General features: G+C 43.1%; 2 protein-coding genes across 3 annotated transcripts; one reads left to right on the forward strand and one right to left on the reverse strand.

Moving 5' to 3' along the window:
• Positions 1-2076: 2076 nt before the first annotated feature.
• cdc73 (cell division cycle 73, Paf1/RNA polymerase II complex component, homolog) lies at positions 2077-22079 on the reverse strand. 2 transcript variants are annotated; one of them, XM_083676571.1, is made up of 17 exons: positions 21681-22079; positions 20794-20899; positions 20525-20594; positions 20330-20392; positions 20023-20075; positions 19786-19874; positions 19235-19448; positions 17691-17786; positions 17211-17289; positions 16622-16686; positions 7944-8001; positions 5070-5105; positions 4894-4981; positions 3657-3818; positions 3247-3347; positions 2868-3009; positions 2077-2659 (listed from the first exon to the last, which is right to left on the reverse strand). In XM_083676571.1, exons 1-17 carry the CDS (start codon positions 21809-21811, stop codon positions 2623-2625), a joined length of 1590 nt encoding a protein of 529 aa, XP_083532697.1. In that variant the 5' UTR covers positions 21812-22079; the 3' UTR covers positions 2077-2622. The 2 variants fall into 2 exon arrangements, with proteins under 2 accessions (XP_083532697.1, XP_083532696.1); XM_083676570.1 differs by having other exon boundaries at positions 17688-17786; positions 21681-22077.
• LOC310809377 (beta-1,3-galactosyltransferase 2-like) lies at positions 12315-16510 on the forward strand. The gene is made up of 2 exons (XM_083676595.1): positions 12315-12421; positions 14330-16510. Exon 2 carries the CDS (start codon positions 14595-14597, stop codon positions 15870-15872), a length of 1278 nt encoding a protein of 425 aa, XP_083532721.1. The 5' UTR covers positions 12315-12421; positions 14330-14594; the 3' UTR covers positions 15873-16510.
• Positions 22080-22429: the final 350 nt, after the last annotated feature.

Consider the following 22429-nt stretch of genomic DNA (forward strand, 5'->3'; position numbering starts at 1 on the left):
GGTTAAAATGAATCTGTGCAATCACATCCACCACCGGCTATTAACATAAAGGTGAAGAATACAGAATAAAGGTGCAGAAATGTACTGATGATTGTGATGCAGACCAATGATATGGAATGATATGTTATCACATGACCATATACTGTAAGCGTAGTGAATGGGTTGGCACTTAGTATTTATTCTCCATCACAAGTGACAAGCTGAACCTTGATAATAGGCAATATGTAACACTTGAGTGTGACGTCAATCTAATGGGAACAGCAAACTGGTGACACTAAGTGTGTCTACACATGAACATAGCTGACAACAATGTGCCTGGATTAATCTTGATTGAAATAAGATAACAATGGCACAGACACGCACGCACGCACACACGCACACAAGTGTCACTTCATCCTCACTAGAAATGGGCAATTCTCTGAAGACCAATTACAAGGTTCTACAGTAACCTTCTGTGGGTCACTGCACATGGATTTCCTGTTCCTTCTCTTCTCGTTTGCCTTTCCCCCACCAGCTTCATTAATTTGGGTTGTAAATCAGACTTTCGCCCATTGAAACAGTGTTCGGGAACAAGTGAAGAGCATGAATACACTATATGAAACGCTTTATAAACACACTAGGGGCCTCTTTTCAAAAGCAGGCTCAGGCCCGTTTCATGTTTTTATCTTTTTTAAGTGGAAGTTTCACTATTGGATTGTGGATTGAACAGTGTCTGAATACATTTGTATACATCTAGTCAACAGAGGTCTCATCTGAAAACTAGACAATGAAAGAATGTATCCTTTGAACCATTCTGAGACCTGGGGTGTCGGGCTGGCCAGAAACAGGTCCAATCCCCTCCCTCGACACCTAATCAAGTTTTACTCACAAGTCAGGACAGTTTTTATTTAATCTCCTCCACTGTTGACGGGTAACTGTGGCACCATCTGAAATGACAAACTCTTGAAAAGAAAAATGTGGATAACAGTTCCCTCAAACTCTACTGTCCAGAAGGATTGCGCTGGGTGCATTTTGCATGCCTTGTTTACTGTACACTTCTAAACATATTTACTATTTAATAACAAGGGTGAGGTGTGATGGCAGTCATTACTCTAACCTGCTATTGGTAGGACTTCTCTGCATATGCTGCTACAGACATTGTAACCTCTCACTGATGAGCCCAGAAAACCAATTTCCACGCCAATCCCTCTGGAGTCAATCAATCTTGATTTGGTCAGGTCACCTTCAGTGAGATCACGTACCACACTAACAAAATAACCAGAGACCGTCTGGTCATCCATTACACCCGAGAGAGAGACTGGCCGTCTCTGCTCTGAGCTTACAGGAAGACTAATGGAGTGAAGACTGCTGTTGGTTTCCCCTTCAACACTAAAGAGCAGCATACTACTGGCTGGTTAGGTTGCATTAAGTGGGCCAGGTACTATTTCAGGAAGTTCTATAAAAAATAAAAATAAAGATGATGCGAGTAGAGTCACAGCTAAGGGACTACTGGTTGAGTCATCCGTATGATGTCCATTCATAACAGGAACTAGAAAACTGGCTTATGGGGAAACAGACAAAAAAATATGCAACTCACTTGTTCTCCTCTACCAGGTTTTATTATCCATTTTCACTGTGAACACTTCAAATAAAGCAATGCTTCCCACTATTCGGTTCATTTGCACACCACCAACAAACAAACAAACAAAAACTTTACAATGTCATAACATGACCATAGTGGTGTGCAGTCACAAAAAATAAAACATGGAGAAAAGTTTAGATTGGAATTGACTGTCCGGGAAAATGAATGCATTGAGCCCCCTCAGAATGATCAAAAGGGCTTTCTTATGCATCAAAAATCGAAGAAAGTATGCTTTCTTTGATCCTCCTCAGACTTGATTCAAAAGCTTTTGGCTCTTACAATTTCCATCATATTTACATTTGGATCACATGAAACAAGACTGCTTGGCTATAAGGCTGGATTACTGCTATGCTCTGGTAAACTAAGAACCAAGAGAACGAAAGACAAATATCCTTTCATATAAAGCAAATCAAAACACAGACAAATGAAACAGTGACAAAGAGGTCTCACATCCATTATAACTTCAGCAGTTATTTTATTTGTACCACCAGTTTTCCCAAAGGGTTTTCATCCAGCTCATGTTACACATGGAATTAACCCCCCACCCCACATCTTCTGCGCTCTCTGTCACTTAAGATCTCAAGCCCTGTGTCTCTCCAGAGTAAGATGCTTTGCTGTTAGAAAATATAGTTTTGGTATATTGTGTAACTACATGACAACTTGAAAAAAACATTGAAAGTCCCAACCTCCCCTCCCCATGTCCAGAGTGACACAGCCGCTACATGCATCTATGAAACCCAATACAGGCAGACACGACTGTAGTTGTCCTCCATGGCAGGGAGCCCTCTGAACGGCTGGATCTGGACATGGGGGTGTGTTCTGGGACCCCAAAGTGCTGGTGGAGAGGGGAAGGGGGGGGGTGTAGTGGGGCCTGGGGGGTCTAGAGACTGGCTGCAGACCTTCCTTCTCTTTGAGTGGTGGTCTTGGTGGGGTGGGGGAGGGGTGGGAGGAGCATAAAGGCCTCGATCTGACATCATGGGAAAGGAGGCCGTGGTCCAGGCTCAGAACCTCAGATGGGACTTGTGTTTGACCATGTATCTGATGGAGGAAGAGGAAGAAGGGAGGTTAATCACCATGACCATGACCTCATGGCAAAACTAATGCCTGAACGATGCAACATCAATGAAAAGGTCTTCTGAAATATCATCCCATTCAGATCTCTTAGCCCAATGTCCATCACCGGTATAAGAAGGTCATTGTATAGGTGTTACATAATTAACACGTGTCGCAACACACACACACACACCTGTCGAGGGTCTCCCAGAAGCGCAGGAAGTGGGGCCGGTCAAGGTGGCGCTTGTGGTGGCTCAGCTCCAGCACGGTCACATCCCACTTCTGCACATTGGGGTCCATCTTCACCTCATCATACTTCAGATGAAAGGCTCGGACTGCAGGGCACAACCACAAGGTCACATTCATGGTCAGACAGTCTCCTCAGTTTTGAATAACACTATTAAAATTCACATGCACTTCTAAATGTTCATTTAACAATATAATATAGCTGTCTAGATAATTTCAGTGGCATCATATGTTGGGAGCCAATGCAGGGTTTAGAAAGAGTGCCATCCTAATGAATAAAGGCTATTGAGAGTACATCTAGGGAGGAGAAATCTGAGGATTCTCACTTTTGGCGAAAATGTCGACAGGAGAACCGTCAGGCAACAGCCAAGGCCAGCCCTTGAACTGCCAGGCAGGACCCTGCACAAACACAGCCACCACACGGTCCCTGCAGAAAACACAGATCACAAGCTCTTACCATTCAGTCCAAATACAGACTTACTATAGAATACATACAGCATAATGTCACTAACATGTACGGTACGGTCATACGTCATGTAGCTTCTATGTATGAGGTACCATGATGTATACTATAGTCATGTACTATCATATAATGCCATGTATTGTCATGTTGCACCATGTAATAATAACATTAATAATAATACTACATTGGATTTGCAGAACACTCTTCATTGCAGGGAAGAATACATTAAAAGAAGACAATGGTGTATGGTCATGTGTGGTTGTGGTGACGCACCAGTCCTGCGGGGCCAGTTTGAGGGGCTGGTCGATGACCCTGTAGGGCACGGTGACACTGAGCGTGGCTCCTCCAGGCTGGACCTGGTCCTTACGTCTCTGGAGCAGCACCTCGTTGTCCCGCTGGATCCCCTGCTTCTTCTTCTCCTCCGGTGTCACAAACCTGACAGGAGAGGGAGGGAAGAGAAAGAGCAATGGCTGTCGTAAGATTCATACATAACATAAACAATCTTCAATGACGCATTACTGTAAGGGGGGACACCCAGTATTTTGAAAAAGATTTCATTAGTAGCCGGTGGACAAACTGCATGATGACTGATTTAGGTTAATCAGAGTTAATCATGGCTCCCAATATGTATGCATTACTGTTCATACAGCTAATGCAGCAATACAATGGTGGCTGTACTCTCGACAGCCTTTATACAAGTCTTGATTGGTTCCTCATCACATTTGTTGTCCGCTTTCAAAACATCTCCCTTGCATGCCACTGTAGCCACTGAACACAAATGAGCAGACCTTCCTTGCATACGTACAGAGAACACAAAAGCACACAGCACCTAATGACAATAAAGCTCCTTATTTCCCTAGTTAGTTATTTACTGTTAACAGTGAGAAGCAGTAGTCTTGGGTGGTAGCTATGTGCAGGAGATGAGTGTCCATACAGCAGTCAGGCTTATGTTCCTTCCCCTAGGGCACTGGTAATATCTGCATGCTGCTACTCATCCTCCCAGCCAGAGCTGCTGCTGCTCTCCTATGACTCCAAGTGATTTATGGTTCCAATTAAACCGCAAAATAGCAATTACTCCACTGATGTGTGGCTGTGCATTGTGCATGTGGTGTGTGTGTGCGCCTGTATTGTGTATGTATGTGTGTGAGTGCGTACATGTGCATCTTCAATGAGCACACAGAAGTAATTCACCTTTGAGGTTGAGGTGGTGAACAAAAAGCGAGTGTTTCTCATTCTGAAGCCGCACTCATGCAGTGATGATTATTAATCAAGTAACAGTGTGTGTCTGCATTTGATCTACCTTCCCCCATCTGCATTTGGACCACCTTGGAAAAATATGATTAACAGTGGACAGGTTGTGGCTTGCCTTCCAAACATCCTCCTCACAAGCAGTATAATATACATACTGATATTTTAACACACTAGACTATTGGTTAGACCTAAACACCAGCAGGATTTGTCTCTCTCACTCACATACACACACACACACACACACACACGTATATCTTACTTGAGGTCCTGCAGCAGGTCCTTGGCGTTCAGCATGGTGATGAGGGAAGTGGTGGCCGCTGGGATGATTACGATTGGGGTCCGAGACCCTGCAAACCAACAGGACAAAGGTAAATCATACAGCCATTCAACCTAAATATACCTGAGGTCACTTTAAGGAGTCATAACAATACGTACCTTTCTTTTGATTTGGTGGGGGTCTGGCTTGGGAAACTGAACGGAAGAGGGGAAAAAAACATCAAGAAAAGGGCAAACATAAAATAAACTACCTTAATATCATGTACTAATGGCACTTTTCCACTAGAGGCCGCATTTTTTTGGGCCCAAGAACTGGTGTTTTTCACCCAGGGTGATTCTGAGGACTTGGGGAGAGCAGGGAGGCGCTAACTATCGACTGTCAGAAACACGTTTCCCAGCAAGTTTCACAAACCAGCATGACTACATGAAACCGAAACAATCTGTGAAAATTCTTTACTTTTTTTCTCCAGCCAATTTCTTAGTAACATGACTTTGATACCAGCAAAGGAGCTGTGTGGTTGAATGGGAGCCATTTATGGTTATAGGTATAGTTATAAGTATATAGGAAATATACACCAACTCACAGATAGTTCAGTTATCCAGCCAGTTGAGCCAGTCACATTTCCCATTAAATGAAACGGGTGTTTACCCACAGCCAAGCAAACTTAATAGTACATATAAATGCTTCTAAACGTGACTCCAAACCAAAGTAAATAACGGTTTATATCACATTTTCATGTTTTTGTAACACAAGTAGAAGTCCCATAGACTAGCATAGCCAAACAATGGGAGGGCACAGTACACATTGCATTGCTTACCCCAAAATCCTAGCCAAGTCCCAAAAATGGCCATGGGCTTTTTTTGGGCCATTCTCTGAGATGGAAACAAAAGTCTGAGGCTTTGGGCCAATCACCAGTGCCAAAAGTGACAGTGGAAAAGCACCATAACAGTCTGCAGTATTTATGCGTGTAGATTATGAGTGAAACAACAAGTTTGACAATGTCAAATGGCTAATCAAATACATTTGCGTGATCTGAGGAGCCTCACCAGCACAGCGAGAGGTCTGGTGAAGCTTACTAAAATAGATCTGCTGTTGCGTTTTTAATGCTCTTATCTGCTTTTCACCTTTTTAAATTATTTTTTTTACGAAGAGCACAAAACACCATTGATTCTGTCAGAGACAAATGTATGCTGGGTGGTGGCTTGATTATTAATAACGTGACAGGAGAGATTAAAAAAAACAAAAAACATCTGTTATCTCTTTCTTTGTCTATTAGTGGGAAGCCTGGCATTGCATGCCTGTCACCAGTGTACTGTAAACTGGGGTAAACTGCCAGGTGGGTAGTTAGCATGGATGCCATTGTGACAGGTAATGAAGTGTCTCTCCACATTGTGCCGCTTTGCCGTCGCCACAGTCACCCCGCAAATGAGACATACACACTTGTCTTTCACTATCGTAAAAAATAACTCTTCCTCCCAATCATTGTGAAAATGATAAGTTTTCTTTCGCTTTTCCGCCATGTTTTTCTTCATTTTGGGGGTAAAACCCACATCTAGCTCCACATTGTAGCTGCACTCGCTAGCTTGTCTCAGCAAAGAGTGCGCGCGATATTGAACTTTCCAGACAGAGTTCAGAGGTCAGAGTTCATAAAACATTTTTGTTTTTAAAAATGTATATTCAATATTGTCATTGCCATCAAATCTACATCAATGCAAGTGTTATTGATTCAAAAAGAACATCAACACAATTAAATACAAATTTAATTTAGAAAGAGCTCCATGGTGACTGGTGCTATTTTTAGAACATGTCCTACGGGCGACTCACGTGGTCCCTGTGGGCGACCAGGTGCCCGCGGGCACCGTGTTGGCTACCCCTGGCCTACAGCATACTAAAAAGGCACATGGACTATAAGCTCTATATACAAAAATGTCAGACTTTGTTGTGGTCATCTCTTGAAATTTGATTGTCCAGTCATCATTGTGTGAGAAAATAGCAACCTAATAATGACAGTGTAAAAGTTACATTGCGCATCTGCTATTTTTAAAATTATATTTTTGCTTGTTTATTTGTCTATATTTGAGAGTATTATTTATTTATTGGATTGACCCTGGGCTACAGCACCCAAAGACATTCATCAGTACTAAACAGTTTTGAGAGTTGAGCATGGCTTTATCTTTTTATCTGCCATTTTCCCCATTTAGCAAATGTTTCTTGGGGCCGAGGTTTAGCCTTCATTCCTTTAGACCATCTTTTTATGTGTCCTACTTTATCAAATCGAGCTGATCTATTAATCTACACCAGCGATGTGGTAAAAATGTGTCACATCCTGCCTGTCAGGCTATCACTCACACAATCAGACACACGCATGGCGTTTCTCTACACAGCAAGAGAGAAAGCCTACTGTTTGGGACCAATGTCTTTGTTTGACAGTGGAACAAACGTTATATTGATCACGCCACACAAAGACTGGGATTCAAAAAGACTGAATGACCTCCAGCTCCAGACCTCATGTCCTCTCTACACTGTCCAGATATTCCATGGGTGAGAACAGTGACTGAGGCTTGAATACAGCTGCTAAACACTGTCTGACAGATGCCTTGGTGGGATGCCACTCATGCAGTTGACAGGACCATCTAACACTGACATTTGGAGGAGGGTCACAACCTTGAAGCAATGTCAGTTGTCTCAAGAGGAGATTTAAAAGGAGATCAAATAGAAACGGCATGTCCAAGTACACCTTAATGACAAAGCTGCCACACAGAGTCACCAACCGTAGTCCTAGAGAGTGTGTGCAGGCTTTCCGTCAAGCAAAACACACCTGATCTGAACAAATAGACACTGATGATTATTTTAATCAGTGTTGAGAGTGTGTTAGAGTTGGGCTGTAACCAAAGCCTGCACAACCTGTAGCTGTCCAGGACCAGGTTTGATGATGCACACTATAGCTGCGTCCATGCTGGGGGAAGAGCACAAATGTACAGGCAAAGGGTGGAGAAATGGGACACAGCATGGGTCCCTGTGGTGATACAGACCTGGTCTGGGAACGGCCTGAACGGCTGGGGTTTGGGCCTTCCTGGCAGAGGCTCCCTCCTGGAAGACAGAAAAAAAACAGAAACAAAACTGATCAATTACAGCTTGAAAAATGAAGATCTAGTTGGACATTTTGGCAGGTGGATGAGAAGTTCCTCAGGACTGCTGCCCTGAATCCATATTAATATATTCTTCAATATCAAGGATCAGTGTTGGCTTTGCTGATCGTTTCACTTCCTCCCTTATCTTCCATGGTGATATTGATTCCCTTCTGGAGGTGTGTGTGTGTGAGAGAGAAAGTGAGTATAAGTGCATGCGTGTCTGGGCTGAAGGGGGGAGTATTAAGGGTCACACCCCTAAGGTCTAGTGGTAATCCATCATCTAATGACAGTCCTACTGCCTACTCCCCTGCCTGAAAGAAGAGCTTCAGAAACATATACACATACGGAGGGTGGATTCTAAATAGAGCCTGACAGATATCATCAGTGCACAGATATTATCGACCGATATTGGCCTATTACAGAAATATCTGCATCGGTGCATATTCCTCAGATAATGCACAGATAAAGCACCAAAGATGTGCGTCAGCCTCACATTCCGAAATTATAGAAAACAAGTGCAATTGGGTAATTGTGTGTAATTGGGTTTTTGCAGAGCAAAACATATAATTTTTATTCAATTAATAAACATTTACTGGCGTTCGCTGTTACTGGAGTGCCAACTGAAGTGGCTAAATTTAGCCAAGTTATTTCACAGTCAAACTGTTTGCCATAGTACAAATAACTGTAATAAATAACAATAATACATAATAAATAAATGTTGCATTAGTTACCAATGGAGATAATGTCAGGTAATTATTGAGATATGGATTTACACCTAAGCAGCATAAAGAGCATCTTGTTGCCATTGTTTTCTTATGAAAACTGTGCTAAAAAGGAGTTGTGTAAATATATATAGGTTATCAGTGAATTTTCCCCTCCATAAATCCAGTATCGGTCGGGCTCTAAATCTAAGTGTCGATGCTGTCAGTGGTCTCAATATACTGTCAGAGCGGAGGAATCAAACCAAGTGTGTCACCAACTGAGACCAACTGGCACCTACACCTCAAACTAATGATTTAAGACTGGAGAAGAGCAACTCCAACCATAATGACACTGCTATAGTAAACATTACACTTCTAGCAGGTCACTACTAATCACTCACTCAATCGTCTTTGGGTTTTTTATTGCTGTGCTCAAGAGCTCTCATGCAATAAATTATTCAGGCAGTATTTGGTCAAAATAATGAACTGCGAGTGTATGTCAACAAGTGTACCTTGATGAACTGGGCTACTTCAGTATTACCCAGTATTCCGACTATTTACACGGATTACACATAATATCATTGCAGAATTGGATTCTTATTATATCAATTCTATCACTCCAGAGTGCTCAAAAGTGTATTTCACATTGCTTTGTCCTCAGATAAAGTTAGTATGCACAGGCAAAAAAATAAATAAAAAATAAATAAATAAATAATGAACTGCGTGTGAATATTTCAGCAGATTCATTCAACTATCCTCCAACAAGAACAATTAAAATTAATCAGAGGACACTGCACATCACCCACCAATACAGGAGTCAAAGGCACAGTTTTAATGAAATTCAAATCCATCTTCTGGTTTATCTTTATCTTATTAGGTGTTTAACAAATCACCACCTCTCTACAGTAGGCCAACTAAAGGTTTTCCACATTATTTGGACTCCCCATAGGTCTCTTCTATCTAGGCGTCTCCCTTTCCTTCCTTTCCCCCTCTGCTGTTCCTGATCCACTGGCCCCACAGTAGACAATCTGCAGCATTATTGGAGTAGTCTCTATGGAGGAGCAGCTGCTTATCTAGAGCTCAACAATGGCCTGGGCATGCCACCGCCACGACAACACCAACACCCCCACCCCACCCCTAACACTGTTGCAACAGCATCTGGGTACATTGGTTTTAGATTAAGCAATATTGCACACAAGCCAGCGCACACACTCACATGTGCATGAGCACAAATATACCAAACACACACCAAAATAAAAACAAAAAAGCCAACAGAGCATGTTTGCTTTATGACATATTTATCATAATCATCTTATGGTATGCAGAGCTTGTGTGTGAGGGAGAAGATGAGTCATCTTTCTATGCAAATAATCTAAAATGCAATTCATTCACAGAATTAAGTATGCGCCCTAGTGACAACTGAAAATCCCCCTCCCTTAAAATTAAATACTAAAATAAAAAAATAAAAAATCAGCTAAAACTTAACGCATGCATTTTAGCATGAAAACATCTAATTGGTGATAGGGATGCACATTTTGGTTAATTTTACTTTTGACTAACCAATCCAGTTATTAACCGGTTAACAATGTCTGAAATGTAAAAGAGAGGCTGCACAAAAAATACAAATGCATGGGCTGGTAGGTGGGTGGGTGGGTAATCAGCTGGCTTCAGGACAATGTGGAGGCTGTTGTAGCTGCTGGAAGATACACGACTACTGTCTGTTTACCCCAATTAGTCTAAAGGTGAAATCTTGCTGCATACAGTCTCTCTCTTAATATTTTGCTGAATTCAAAGACTGTCTACATGATTGGCTCATACTTTTGCTGCACGCCTGGGCTAACTGTTCGTTCCTTTCAAGGGGAGAGAAACATATCGGCAAACATTTCAACAATGCATGAATCCAGGTGGCTCTGCAAACATTGAAACATTGTACAACATACAGCAGCTTGTGATGCTCCTCAAACTTTCATGCGCTAGTGGCAGTTTGTCTATTATTACACAGTGACAGCCCACAGCAAAGCTAACAAACTCGCTAGCTATGTATTCTTATTCTATGTATTCTTAGGCATTATGTCTCCAAATTTCTCTCATACAAAAAGACAAAGGTGGATTTAAATGCAAGAGGAGTGAGAAAGGGAGAAAGTCACATGTGCATTATCACAGAGAAAGGAGGGGAGAGAGGATGATGTGCAAGCAAGCAGCAAGTCAAAAGAGGTAGGCAAGGAGTACGCAAACTGTTGCGAAAGTCTGATGATAAAGACTATATAGAAATTAGAATTGCAAGAAATGCACTTATAGAAGGTCAAATCTTTTATCAAAACCTTTTTTATCTATCAAATCCGATAATCATAACCGGTTAAAGTATAAGTCGGCAATTAACCGATGAATGGTTAATCATTAACATCCCTATTGGTGGACATGCATATTACATTTCACCATTAACCCCCCCACGTTACAGTTCCAACTGCCACCTCCACTGGGGTAAAGGGATAAATACAGAGGTTTGGAGTCCCTCCAAATGTACACTGGAGGATCAGAAGTTGCCTCCCTTTTTTCCTTCCCCACAAGCAAGAATCAGAGAAATCTGTTCTGAGGGGTGGGAGTGAATACAAAATTGGTCAGGAGCCCCCCCCCCCCCCCTCCTTTCCAGTTGGCAGCAGAAATGACGTGGTGGGGGAGTGTACTGTCACCAAGCCTGAAGCTGTCTATCAGACCGTAGAGAAAACAGCCCCCCCCCACCCGATAGGCTCTTCCTACTGCTACGGAACACAGGCGACAGAGCGATAACAAACCAGAGATGTGGTGAGAGGAGAGGAAAGGATGTCGGAGAGAAAGACAGCGATAGAGAGGGAGGGAGGGAGGAGAGGTTGACGAGAGTCAGTGAGCGTGTGGAAGAGAGAGGAAAGAGAGAGAGAGCGCGCAGGCAAGCAAACGAGTGTGTGAGGGAAAGCACAGAGAGGAGGGAGGCAGCGGCTGAGAGAGACACGGAGGTGAGAGTGTCTAAGAGCCAGAGATGTAAGGCAGGTATCCATCCATCCTGCCTGCCTGCCTGGCAACGTTTATGGAGGAAACCAACTCAAAGCTCTCAGCAGCAGTGCCGGTAAACCACAAGCTTTCCTCAGCTACCCTTAAGACAGCAGCAGCAGCAGCAGCAGCAGCAGCAGCATACAGCCAGCACAGAGCACACAGCCTCGGGGGACAATGCACCGCAGATTGAGAGACTGCAGCGCCGGTACGCTACCTTACACACACACACACACACACGCACGCACGCACGCACGCATCGAAAGCCAGAGTACCAATATGAATTTCACAACAACATCTAAACCAATCATGGGCTCCCTCTCTGTGAGCTTCTGAGGCATGTTACCAGCCAGCAAGAGAGCAGCACAGAGAAACATGGCAGAGAGAGAGAACGAGGGTGTCCGAACCTGAGGCGGGGACAGAAACAGTGGCACTGTGATTGGGCCAACAGCACGGTGGGAGGAGAGAGAAGGTAGGACTGTAAACCGTGAGGTAGTGCCGTGATTCCAGCCAAGGTGGGTGGACATACGGAGGAGATAAATCACATTCCTGCTGGTGGTGGTGGCACTGGGGAAAGACGGTGAGGATGTTGTTCCCTGGGAAATGAAGGGTGCAAGCCTGCCATTCTACCCCAACCACCACACACTGGAGCAGGTACGTCTCTCAGTCTGGCAACTCCGTCACAGCTCAGACGACCACACACACACCTCTAAAATAGATTAGTGTGTTGATTAATGCTGCCATCTTCACTAAACTAGTGTGTTAACTGCTGTTTTGTCTAATACTCAGTTTATGTTTTTGTTAAGAACCAGAAAGCATATCTGTCTGTCTGTGTGTGTGTGCGTGTGCATAGGGGCGTTCTATGGATGCTCTATAAGAGCTCAACATCGGGCCTCGCAGCGTCTCTGTGCACTCACAAACAGCCCTTTGTCTGGGGGGGTCCTCTAAGAGGGCAGTGTGTAATCCAGTAGAATGAGAGAGAACACACACCACTCCAGGGGGCTAGTGGCCCTAAAACAGAATATAGAACAGCAGTTCTACACAGATCTAAATCTGCCTTACTTCCTTTACGCCCAAGTAGAGCTGAGAGTGAATTCGATGTTAGGCACAATGCAAGGAACAGGAAGTCAACCGAAAAACTTTCAGTTTAGCCTACATTCTAAATGTGAAAACACAGAGGTACATATCCTGTATCTAACCATCTTGCGAAAATGCATCCTAGTCCTACCATAAAATGCCAAAGGTTAGCAAAGAACAAGTTCAAAAATACTTGTTTTCTAGCAGCTGCATAAATGTGCAATCTACCTAAAAACACAGGACAGACATGGTTCATTCTATACAAACTATAAATGTATAACGCTACTGTTGTATGAAGAGGTAATGTGGATCTCGATAGTCTTCTATTTTGTTTAGCTGTTGACTGGTCTTGCTTGGTTGATGGGAGTCTGTGCAGGCTTTCACTGACAAGGGGAGTCTCCCCTGACCAGACTGGAGAGTAACTGGGATGATCTATTGATATCAGGGGAGACTGGTAGAAGTAGAAATCGGAAGACGGCAGGAACGAAGAATGGTGTCATTTGATACAATCCCTCATTCCATTTCATGCATTACAATGACCCTCTCCTCCGATTTCTGCCTCCACCAGCCTCCCCTGATTGACACACACAGCCATCTCCAGGCCACATTGCACAAACCTGGTGAAAATAAATAATGTTGTTTAAAACAAGAGTTGAATGGATCTGTTCCACTCAACCCTTCTCTTCTGACAGAGCACAGATGCTATTAGTTTCACACCCAGACAGTTTAGCATAGTGTGTGACAGCTACTAATGTCTTTCTGAAAGAGCAGAAGAGTTCCATTATCCAATCTATGTGGGACATCTCTAAATGACACGCTCTACAGGGCTCATAGGCTTAAAAGGGGCTGAGAACACTTTTTAGTTAATTCATCATTAGCCCATACAAACTTCATTAATTGTTTAATGGATTTTCAGAAAAGTGAGGCGAGCAACAGTTGTACCTACCTCGTTATGCTATTCATTATTTATGTCACTTATCAAAATCCAGGGGTAGGCCTATATAGTATACATTATTTATTTTTTATTTATTTTTAATCAGGTCTTGCCTTAAATAAAAACCTATTCTCTCAGCTGCTCCACTGTCGGCTTTCAAGTTTTAGCTGATGTGCTGCTACTCGCACACCAACAGCTTGCACTGAAGCAATAAGCTCTCCAAATTTGTGGCTCATTCCTGCGAAAATAATTACTCAAACAATAACAAAATAAATAACTTCATTTGGGGGCCATATGCAATTGCCTACTTCTCCCATGCTTTGGGCCGTTCAGATTTAAAAAAACGATGCATTAACCATATTAACAATTATTTATAATCTTTTAAAAAAAGGTGAAGCTTGGCATCTGTTAAACAATTAATGAAAGTTGTATGGCCTTAACTGCCTGCAATCTCATGGACCACCAATACTCACTCACACACCCCAAATCCCAGTGCTTGACAGTTTTTAAATGGTGTTTGTTAACAATCACTTTTTCTTCCTTTCTCCTAGATAAAAGCAGTTTGCTTCTGCTGAGGATTAAACGTTGTCCCTGAGCATGAATGCTGGATAAAACTTCCCAGGCAGGTCTGACAGCTGACGAGATATTCAAAGTGACACTACATGGGAAGACATGCACCGCCTCTGGTGCAGCTCCCTGCGGAGCCAACTAACACGTCACTCAGTCACATGTGATCAAGCCTCGGTCGCATGCTGCACGCCTCGAACCTGACTGGGTGTGACCACTTCTTGAGCGAGGCACCACCACGCAGCCACCATGCAGTGGAGGCGACGCCACTGCTGCACACACATTGCCGGGCTCCTATCTCTTCTCTCGCTCCTAGGGGTCCTGGTCATCCTGGGACACCAGGACTGGCTGCCAGACCTCACTGGCACAACGTGGAGAAGGGAGCACCCTATGGCCTACACTGAGGGAGGAGGAAGACTACACTCCACCAAAGCCAAGGGGAACCAGAGTTCCCCACAGACTCTGTGGAGGGGAGCACCGATCCCCCCCTCTCCGCCGAAGACCGGCAGCAACCTCAGCTCCCTTCAGGTGGACTCCTCCTCCCCACAGGGGGTGACGGGACTGGAGAACTCGCTGGCGGCTAACACTAGCCAGAGCGAAGAAAGGGGACTGAGTGGGTTGCTGACCTCAGAGCCCTACCCTTACATAATCAACGAGCCTGACAAGTGCCCAGAGGGCAGCCCGCAGCCGTTCCTGGTGCTGCTGATAGCCACAGAGGCCAGGCAGGCGGATGCCAGAGAAGCGATCCGGCAGGCGTGGGGGAATGAGAGTGTAGCACCCGGCCTGGGCTTCATCAGGCTCTTCCTGCTGGGCGTGAGGGAAGGAGAGGTAGGCCGCCTGCAGCAGATCAGCCTGGAGGCCGAGAGCCTCCGGCACCGTGACATCATCCAGCAGGACTACATGGACACCTACAACAACCTGACAATCAAGACCTTGATGGGCATGCACTGGGTGGCCACACACTGCCCCAGTGCCAGCTACGTCATGAAGACAGACAGTGACATGTTTGTCAACACAGAGTACCTGGTCCACAAGCTGCTCCGGCCCGAAACGCAGCCCAAACAGGACTACTTCACGGGGTACCTTATGAGAGGCTACGCACCCAACCGGAACAAGAAAAGCAAGTGGTACATGTCGCCTGAGCTGTACCCCAGCGAGAGGTACCCCACCTTCTGCTCGGGAACAGGGTATGTGTTCTCGGGGGATCTGGCAGGGAAGATCTACAGGGCCTCCCTGAGCATCCGGCGGCTGCACCTAGAGGACGTCTATGTGGGGATCTGCCTGGCCAAGCTAAGAGTGGAGCCCACGCCGCCCCCCAACGAGTTCCTGTTCAACCACTGGCGGGTCTCCTACTCCAGCTGCAAGTACAGCCACCTGATAACATCCCACCAGTTTCACCCCAATGAACTGCTTAAGTACTGGCACCACCTGCAGAGCAACAAGCACAATGCCTGCATCAACCAGTCCAAGGACAAGATGGGCAGATTACGCCAGAGGAGACTGCACGGGGAGAAGCCTGTTTGGTGACAGAGCACAAGGTTAATGGTGCTCTGTAATCATGGCCTTCGCAGGACAGAGGTGACAGTCAAGCACAGAGGACGTGCCAAGGGTTGAAGGTTACCTCTTTCTTTCTTTTTTTACTGGAACTCCAGTTCATATTTCTGTATAAAGAAGGCGACGTGATTTAATGTGTGAACATTGGAAATGGGCGTCTTACCATGCAGGGTTAAGTCTTTACAGACTGTATTGGTGCATTTTGTTAAACTTGGAGTTATAATAGTGGAAAACATGTTTTGTATTAATGGTGTTGGAATTCAGAGGGCCTTCAAATCACTAAAATGTTGGTGAGCAGGTGCTCAAAAACGGAGGTACAGCCAATTCTGGTGCCAATAAATAATATTACATATAATAATTTAAAAAAAAAGACAATGGATTCATGTCACACTGATCATACGCTATGTATCATTTGCAGAATGATAAAGTTGACAAAACATGTGACCACACACTCCACATCACACACCACAAAAAACAAATAGGTCCATTATTACAGATCAAGCATAGAATAGTAACATCTTAAAATACCCATATACAGCCACCTTAAAACATACGATTATTGGCTATCATGGGGAAATGTGTTCTGGTGCATTATATAATCGTCACCAATGTCAGAGTGAGGACAAAAGGAAAGACCGTCTCAGGGTGAGAGTAAACACAATATCTGAGTTCTTGGTCATATCAGACTCCAGCATAAAAAAAGGGAAGAGCACTGGTCTTACCGTCACCGACTTCAGTGTCATGCCATGGTAGGTACCCATGGTATCAATCTTGAAACCCTCCGTTTCTGAGGACACAATAGGTTACTCAATCAGTGATGCATTTTACTTGTCAGAGTTATGTTTCAAAATGCGATAATGGAATGTTTATGTGCTTTGATATGTTACTATGTAAAAAATAATCAATGTAACGTCTCATTATTACATATATTGTCAGCATCAGCAGACTTGAAATTAAACAAGCCTAAGGGCAGGGCCAAAGTGTAACTGTGGCTATTTGTTTTGACATTAGGTGGTCAGTCAACAAAATACAGGCTCTGGTATAAATAAAAGATGTGAAACCACAGATGTCGAATACAATGCTTGCATTTCCTGTTATCACCCAGTGATTAATCGATTATAATAAGATGCACACTCTCTGAAAATATACACTGCATAAGTACACATCAATACAGACATATTCACTCATATTCAAGACAGGAACTCTCCAGAACCACTGTACATTATAAATAGAGCACATGAGCTCACATTTAAGGTCACAGTCACATACAAATAAAGCTCCACAATGACAACACAAACTGTTCCAACTCACCCTCTTTTCCTTTGAATCTCTCCTGATCGTATCGATTGTATGCAGCCGGGACAGGCTGTTTGTTCCTTATGGACGGGTCCTTGAAATAAAAGACAAAAGGTTGCACTTAATTCATACAGAAAAAAAATAGAGTTCTCACTCACACAATAGAAAAATAATTTATTCTGTTAATCCAGTTTGAGTCGATCACACCAGAGCTAAGAATTCAGACTTAACAGACTATATTTCTTTTTCTCGAAAAAAAATAACAAGTTAATTTCAAGCTCCATTTCTTTGAGATGAAAACAGTGAGGAGAGGTATTAATAGATTTTATGGAATTCCTCAGCGAGGTTAACTTGGGTCGATTATGGATTTCATTCTCAGGGATGCACTATTACATTAACAATCCAAAAGTGCTAAACCAGATAGCTGCTTTGTATAATGCATGCTTCTGTGTGTGTGTGTGTGTGTGTGTGTACAGTGGATGCTCTCCTTACCACCTGAGTGGTGTTCTGTGTTGGTCTCTGCTCAGGGGCCCGTCCCTCCTCCCTGGCCTTCACCGATTGCAGGATAGCAAAGATGTTTTTGGAGAAATTCTGCAAGAGCACAAGATTCAATCATCAATACAACAATAGGGTACTTTTAAATAGGTAAAAACATCCCTTCACAACAAACGCCTTTGACCTATAAAATATGAATTCAGCAATTTTTCACAAAGACAAGTCATAAAACTGGTATGGTTGTTTATTACTACAACTAGAGTCATAGGCAAAAACTGCTTAATCATAAAACTGGCGTGTCTTTTCTGCCTCACCATCTCCTGAAATTAAAAGAAAAAATCCCCCCCAAAAAACTATATTCAAGACTTAAACAAATACCTAATACTACTAGACTTCGACGTCACCAGACTGCAATCTCGTAAATACATGGGGGCAAAGGGCAAAAAAGCCTTAAACATGTTAAATAATGCCCCCGAAATCACAGTTACAGGGGCAAAAAATGCATCACATTTTTCAGCACTTCTTTGGCATTCAATTTCATAAGATTTCCATGCTTTGGCGCTGTAATTTAGTTCAACAACTGCTACTCGTGCTACAGTCACCGCATATAGGACTCGTCAACTCGCAGAAGTTTCGCTACACGCCATGAACAATTTGCTTGCCTGTTCTTTCAAGCACATTCAGAAGACATGCTCCCCACATGTCGCATGGCACAACTCCAAATCAGAGGGCAGTCAACCACGAGTTGTCTTGGTCAAATAGAACTTGAAGTGATCAGCTCAATTGCTGAGTTTACTTTTTAACTTGAAACTAAATAGAAGCATTTCATGTGAGCTACTGTAGTCTACAAGAGAATGATAGCTATACATCACCAGCTTTTGAAAAACCCTTGTCTTAAAAGGGGTAATAAGGTTTTATGGGATGTAAACATAGAAATTGATTTTTCTATGGGGAAATTACAGAGGCCTACTGCAATAGGCTGCATCAGGTGTCTTAGTGCTGTGATGGAACAATAGCCTCCAGGACTGGTGTTGAACACCCCTAAATCAATTACTTTTATGTTCAGTTGTACTCTTAAGAAAAGGCAAGGCAGTGAAAAGTTTAAAATGAAAGGTGAATTTCTTGTTGCTATGCACTTGTATAACATCTATTGATCCTTTTAATGCCAAAATGGTAAATGTTATTTTTATTAATTTAACTATGGTAAATTTTATTTTATGAAGATAGGAAAATGCCCCAAGAAACTAGTCAACAACCCTTGTAAAGAAATAAAATAAAAATTAAAGTAAATATTACTAAACAAATATTAAGGCATACTTCTCCACAATCAATATATTTCCCTTGAGGTGATGCTGCCATCTAGTGGCATTAAAGAACACTGTATCCTCCATCACTCAACGTATAAAGATGGTGGTGGAGGAGATTTCCCAATGTGTGTGCATATTGCCTGTGTTCTCTACGTCTCTTTACAATTGACAACATGCCCTAGTTGCTCCCTAGTTGCAGTCATTCATTCAAAATCAGCCTGGGGGTTGATCTCTGACCTTTCCAGTGCTCTGGAGGATGGTGGTCCTGGTCCTCCAAACCCTCTCTCTGCTGACGATGTCCCTGGTGACGTCTACTTCAGCATCTACAAAGCTCCTCTGCTTCAAGGTGATGTCTTCGTCCAGATCTGTTTTGATGGTCGAACGCTTCTTGGCCATGATCTTGGCCTTGATGGCAGCGATCTTCTCCACAGACATGGCCTCTGACAGTGATCTGGGTACAGCAGAATAACAGCAAGGCTTTGAGTGGATTTTTGATGGAACTTGGCAACACTCTCCAAACACAAATATGTACCCTCTTCATCAAAATAATTAAGGTCCAAGCTAAAGTCTGTTAGTTTCCCCTTCTCTCCTGTATACTTTTGAGATCAGAATATATATCAACAAATGTAAACCTATACCATACATATTGTTTATCTGAATATGGGTATACAATCAAATCAATTAATTAAGAGTTGGATGCCTGAGGAAAGGCATGGAAGCCACAGACATGACAGGAGGACTGAGTGGTATCTGGTTATACGAGAGTGTTACAGGTGGATGCCTCATACCTGATCTGGTCAGTTTGCACAATGCCCTCTTTGTGGCCCTCCAGACGAGCAGCCAAACGCTCCTTGTCCAGACGCACTCGTTCCTCATCCTGCAGAACAAGAGAATAACTTGGTGGCATACTGTCATTTTCAGTTTACTAAGGCTCACCAAGGCTTTAGAAAAAAGCGTACAAAAGCATGGTTACTATAGATTACTCTGAGCTGCGGAGTGTAATATCGGTCAGAGGTGGTCTTTACCTCTATCCTTGGTTTCTTGGCTTCAGATGATACCTCGTCTGCGGCTCTTTTGACTAAGGAAGACAGTAATAGCAATTATGCAACTGTGCATGACTGTACAGCCATTTCTGTTTTTCAATGCTTACTTGCACATCATCTCAAATGACCCCTACTTCTCTGTTGCAGTCCATCATCAAATCTATTTCATGTGTAATAAATAACAGGACGAGAGTTAGAGATACTGTTAAATACTGCCTGTCATGGACTGCAGATATAGCATCAGATTTAATTTTTTTTGCTATGACAAATATAGTTTCAAGCATAGCACCTTGTGTCGGCCTTTGCAATCCAATCTCTATGGGGGCACTTCTGTCGATACTGGTCGAAGTAGCTGTGAAGAGAAATAGCCTTGATTACAACAATCTCTGAGTCCACACACACACACACACACAAACAACTGTGGTAGCTCATTTAAGGTCAGCTGGAAATCAAATCAGAACGATTTATTCTAATTCATACTTACAACTTTCCCCATTGAGATAAGACAGCAAGCCCTTTCGATCAGGTCTTCTGACCACCGGAATGTTCTCTGTCTATAGGTGACCATAAAACCACATTTTAATAACATTTTCAACAGTCTCTACGAAGCCTATGAATATAATACCCATCACACCACAGTTAGTAAGGAGAGGGTACAACTGTGGCTTTCACAGCACAGCATGTGTGGAGTGAAGACATGTAGTGAAAGTGACAGTCATCACGGTTGTGAGCCATTCAATACGAGTGACTTACTGCAGCCCTTCGCACGTAGGATGGATGAGGGAGATGCACATTGTTGAGCAGGAACAGGATAGAGTCCAGAGTATAGTACTCTTTGGGTTGACCCTCTTTCCCAGTTCTGCAAATGAAAATAACAATTGAATATTGAGGCATTATACATGTGGAGCGATATAGATAAAGAGCCACATCGCCTAATCATAACACATGACTGCCATAGCATTAATGTTAGTTGAGTGATGTTTCATGATTACACACCACCCAGCTCTTGATCTGACAACAAGTCTATTCTTATTACCTGCTCTCTGGGTTAACGTGCACGGGGTTAGCTATCCAAACCAAAGTTTTGTATTTGAACAAACAGAAAACATTCTGATTCTAGCTTGTTAGTCTGATCTGACTCTAGCTTGTTACCTCCTTGACATCAAGCATAACACCCTAGTGCACGTGACCATACCTGTCATTGCATTCAGGTGAAGGTATGGTGACGTGCATTTGTAATGCATTTAATTCACATACATGGCTACACATCGTAGTGCATTTGCTACCCTGATGATGGGCTTGTCAAATGCAGACAGCTGGCTGGCCTGATAGCTACGCTAACACAGGCTAGCTACAAACCATACTTCCTCCGCAATAACACCGCCAGTATTGGTTGCATATGATCATAGAGAATAAAGTAGCTACCTAGTTGAGGTAACTAACTCGGTTAATAGTTAGCTAGCTCGTTGCGTAAGAATTATTTTACAGCAGCACTTTACAAGCAGGGCAAAAAAGTTTTTGCAACAACAGTCTGTGGCTAACAAGCTAACGTTAGCTAGCTTAGCCAGGTTAGCGATTGCACCCAGGCCGATTGAAGTGCTATGTATCCAGCCTTTTAAAGGAAAATTGTCATAACCTACCCCCAAATGACATAGTTGGTTTTGACATTTTTTGGCCAAGAGAACTCTCCAAATATAACTTCGTCTCCTTTGGCGACGATTACTTTTTTCTGGATGTTGTACTGGCGAAGAACACTCAACACGTCCGCCATCTTCACTTGTCTTCATGGAGTGTGATTGCAAGGTCCCTCCCAGTTATCAACAGCATGTGGTCTGACACACTGCCTGATCTCAATGCATTACTATCTTTGTTTATTTAACATTCATTGTGCAATAGATAACCTTTAGAGCGCGGCATGTGAATAATATATATGTATTTGATTGATATTCATACAAAGAGCAATTATCCCTTAATTTAGAGTTAAATGATTCTAGCAGGCATAGAGGAAAAAACAAGGTTCGATCCATATCCACTTTACCAAAGAGTTACTTCAACTCTCACTGTAAACTAAACCTGCGCAGAAGAAAGTGTTTTTCTGTTTTCAAGTAGACTGTCAGGGTTCATGAGAAGTGAAGGAAGGTCATGACTTTGACCTGTAGACTTGTAGGTTTTGGCCAAGTCACTACATCTACTGGTCTACAGTGCCCTGTGTAAGTAATGGGACAGTGAAGCAATTTTTCTTCTTTTGGCTCTATACTCTATATGTTTGGATTTGTGTACATATTGGTTTCACCATTTAGAAATGACAACATGACAGCACCAAAAGTAATGGGACAATTGGCTTGACAGGTCTTTCTGGTATGTCAGCTGTGTTCCGTCACATCATTTA

This window comes from Argentina silus (assembly GCF_951799395.1).
Source record: "Argentina silus genome assembly, chromosome: 1".
NCBI classification, from domain to species: domain Eukaryota; kingdom Metazoa; phylum Chordata; class Actinopteri; order Argentiniformes; family Argentinidae; genus Argentina; species Argentina silus.

Excerpts from the sequence above, each read along its gene's own strand:
- LOC310809377 (XM_083676595.1), top strand. The coding sequence starts at position 14,595 with ATGCAGTGGAGGCGACGCCACTGCTGCACACACATTGCCGGGCTCCTA.
- cdc73 (XM_083676570.1), bottom strand. The coding sequence starts at position 21,811 with ATGGCGGACGTGTTGAGTGTTCTTCGCCAGTACAACATCCAGAAAAAA. Across the intron at positions 20,393-20,524 it reads TTATCTCAATGGGGAAAGTT|CTACTTCGACCAGTATCGAC; the intron begins GTAAGTATGAAT and ends TTCTCTTCACAG. Across the intron at positions 19,875-20,022 it reads CCAAGAAACCAAGGATAGAG|GATGAGGAACGAGTGCGTCT; the intron begins GTAAAGACCACC and ends CTTGTTCTGCAG.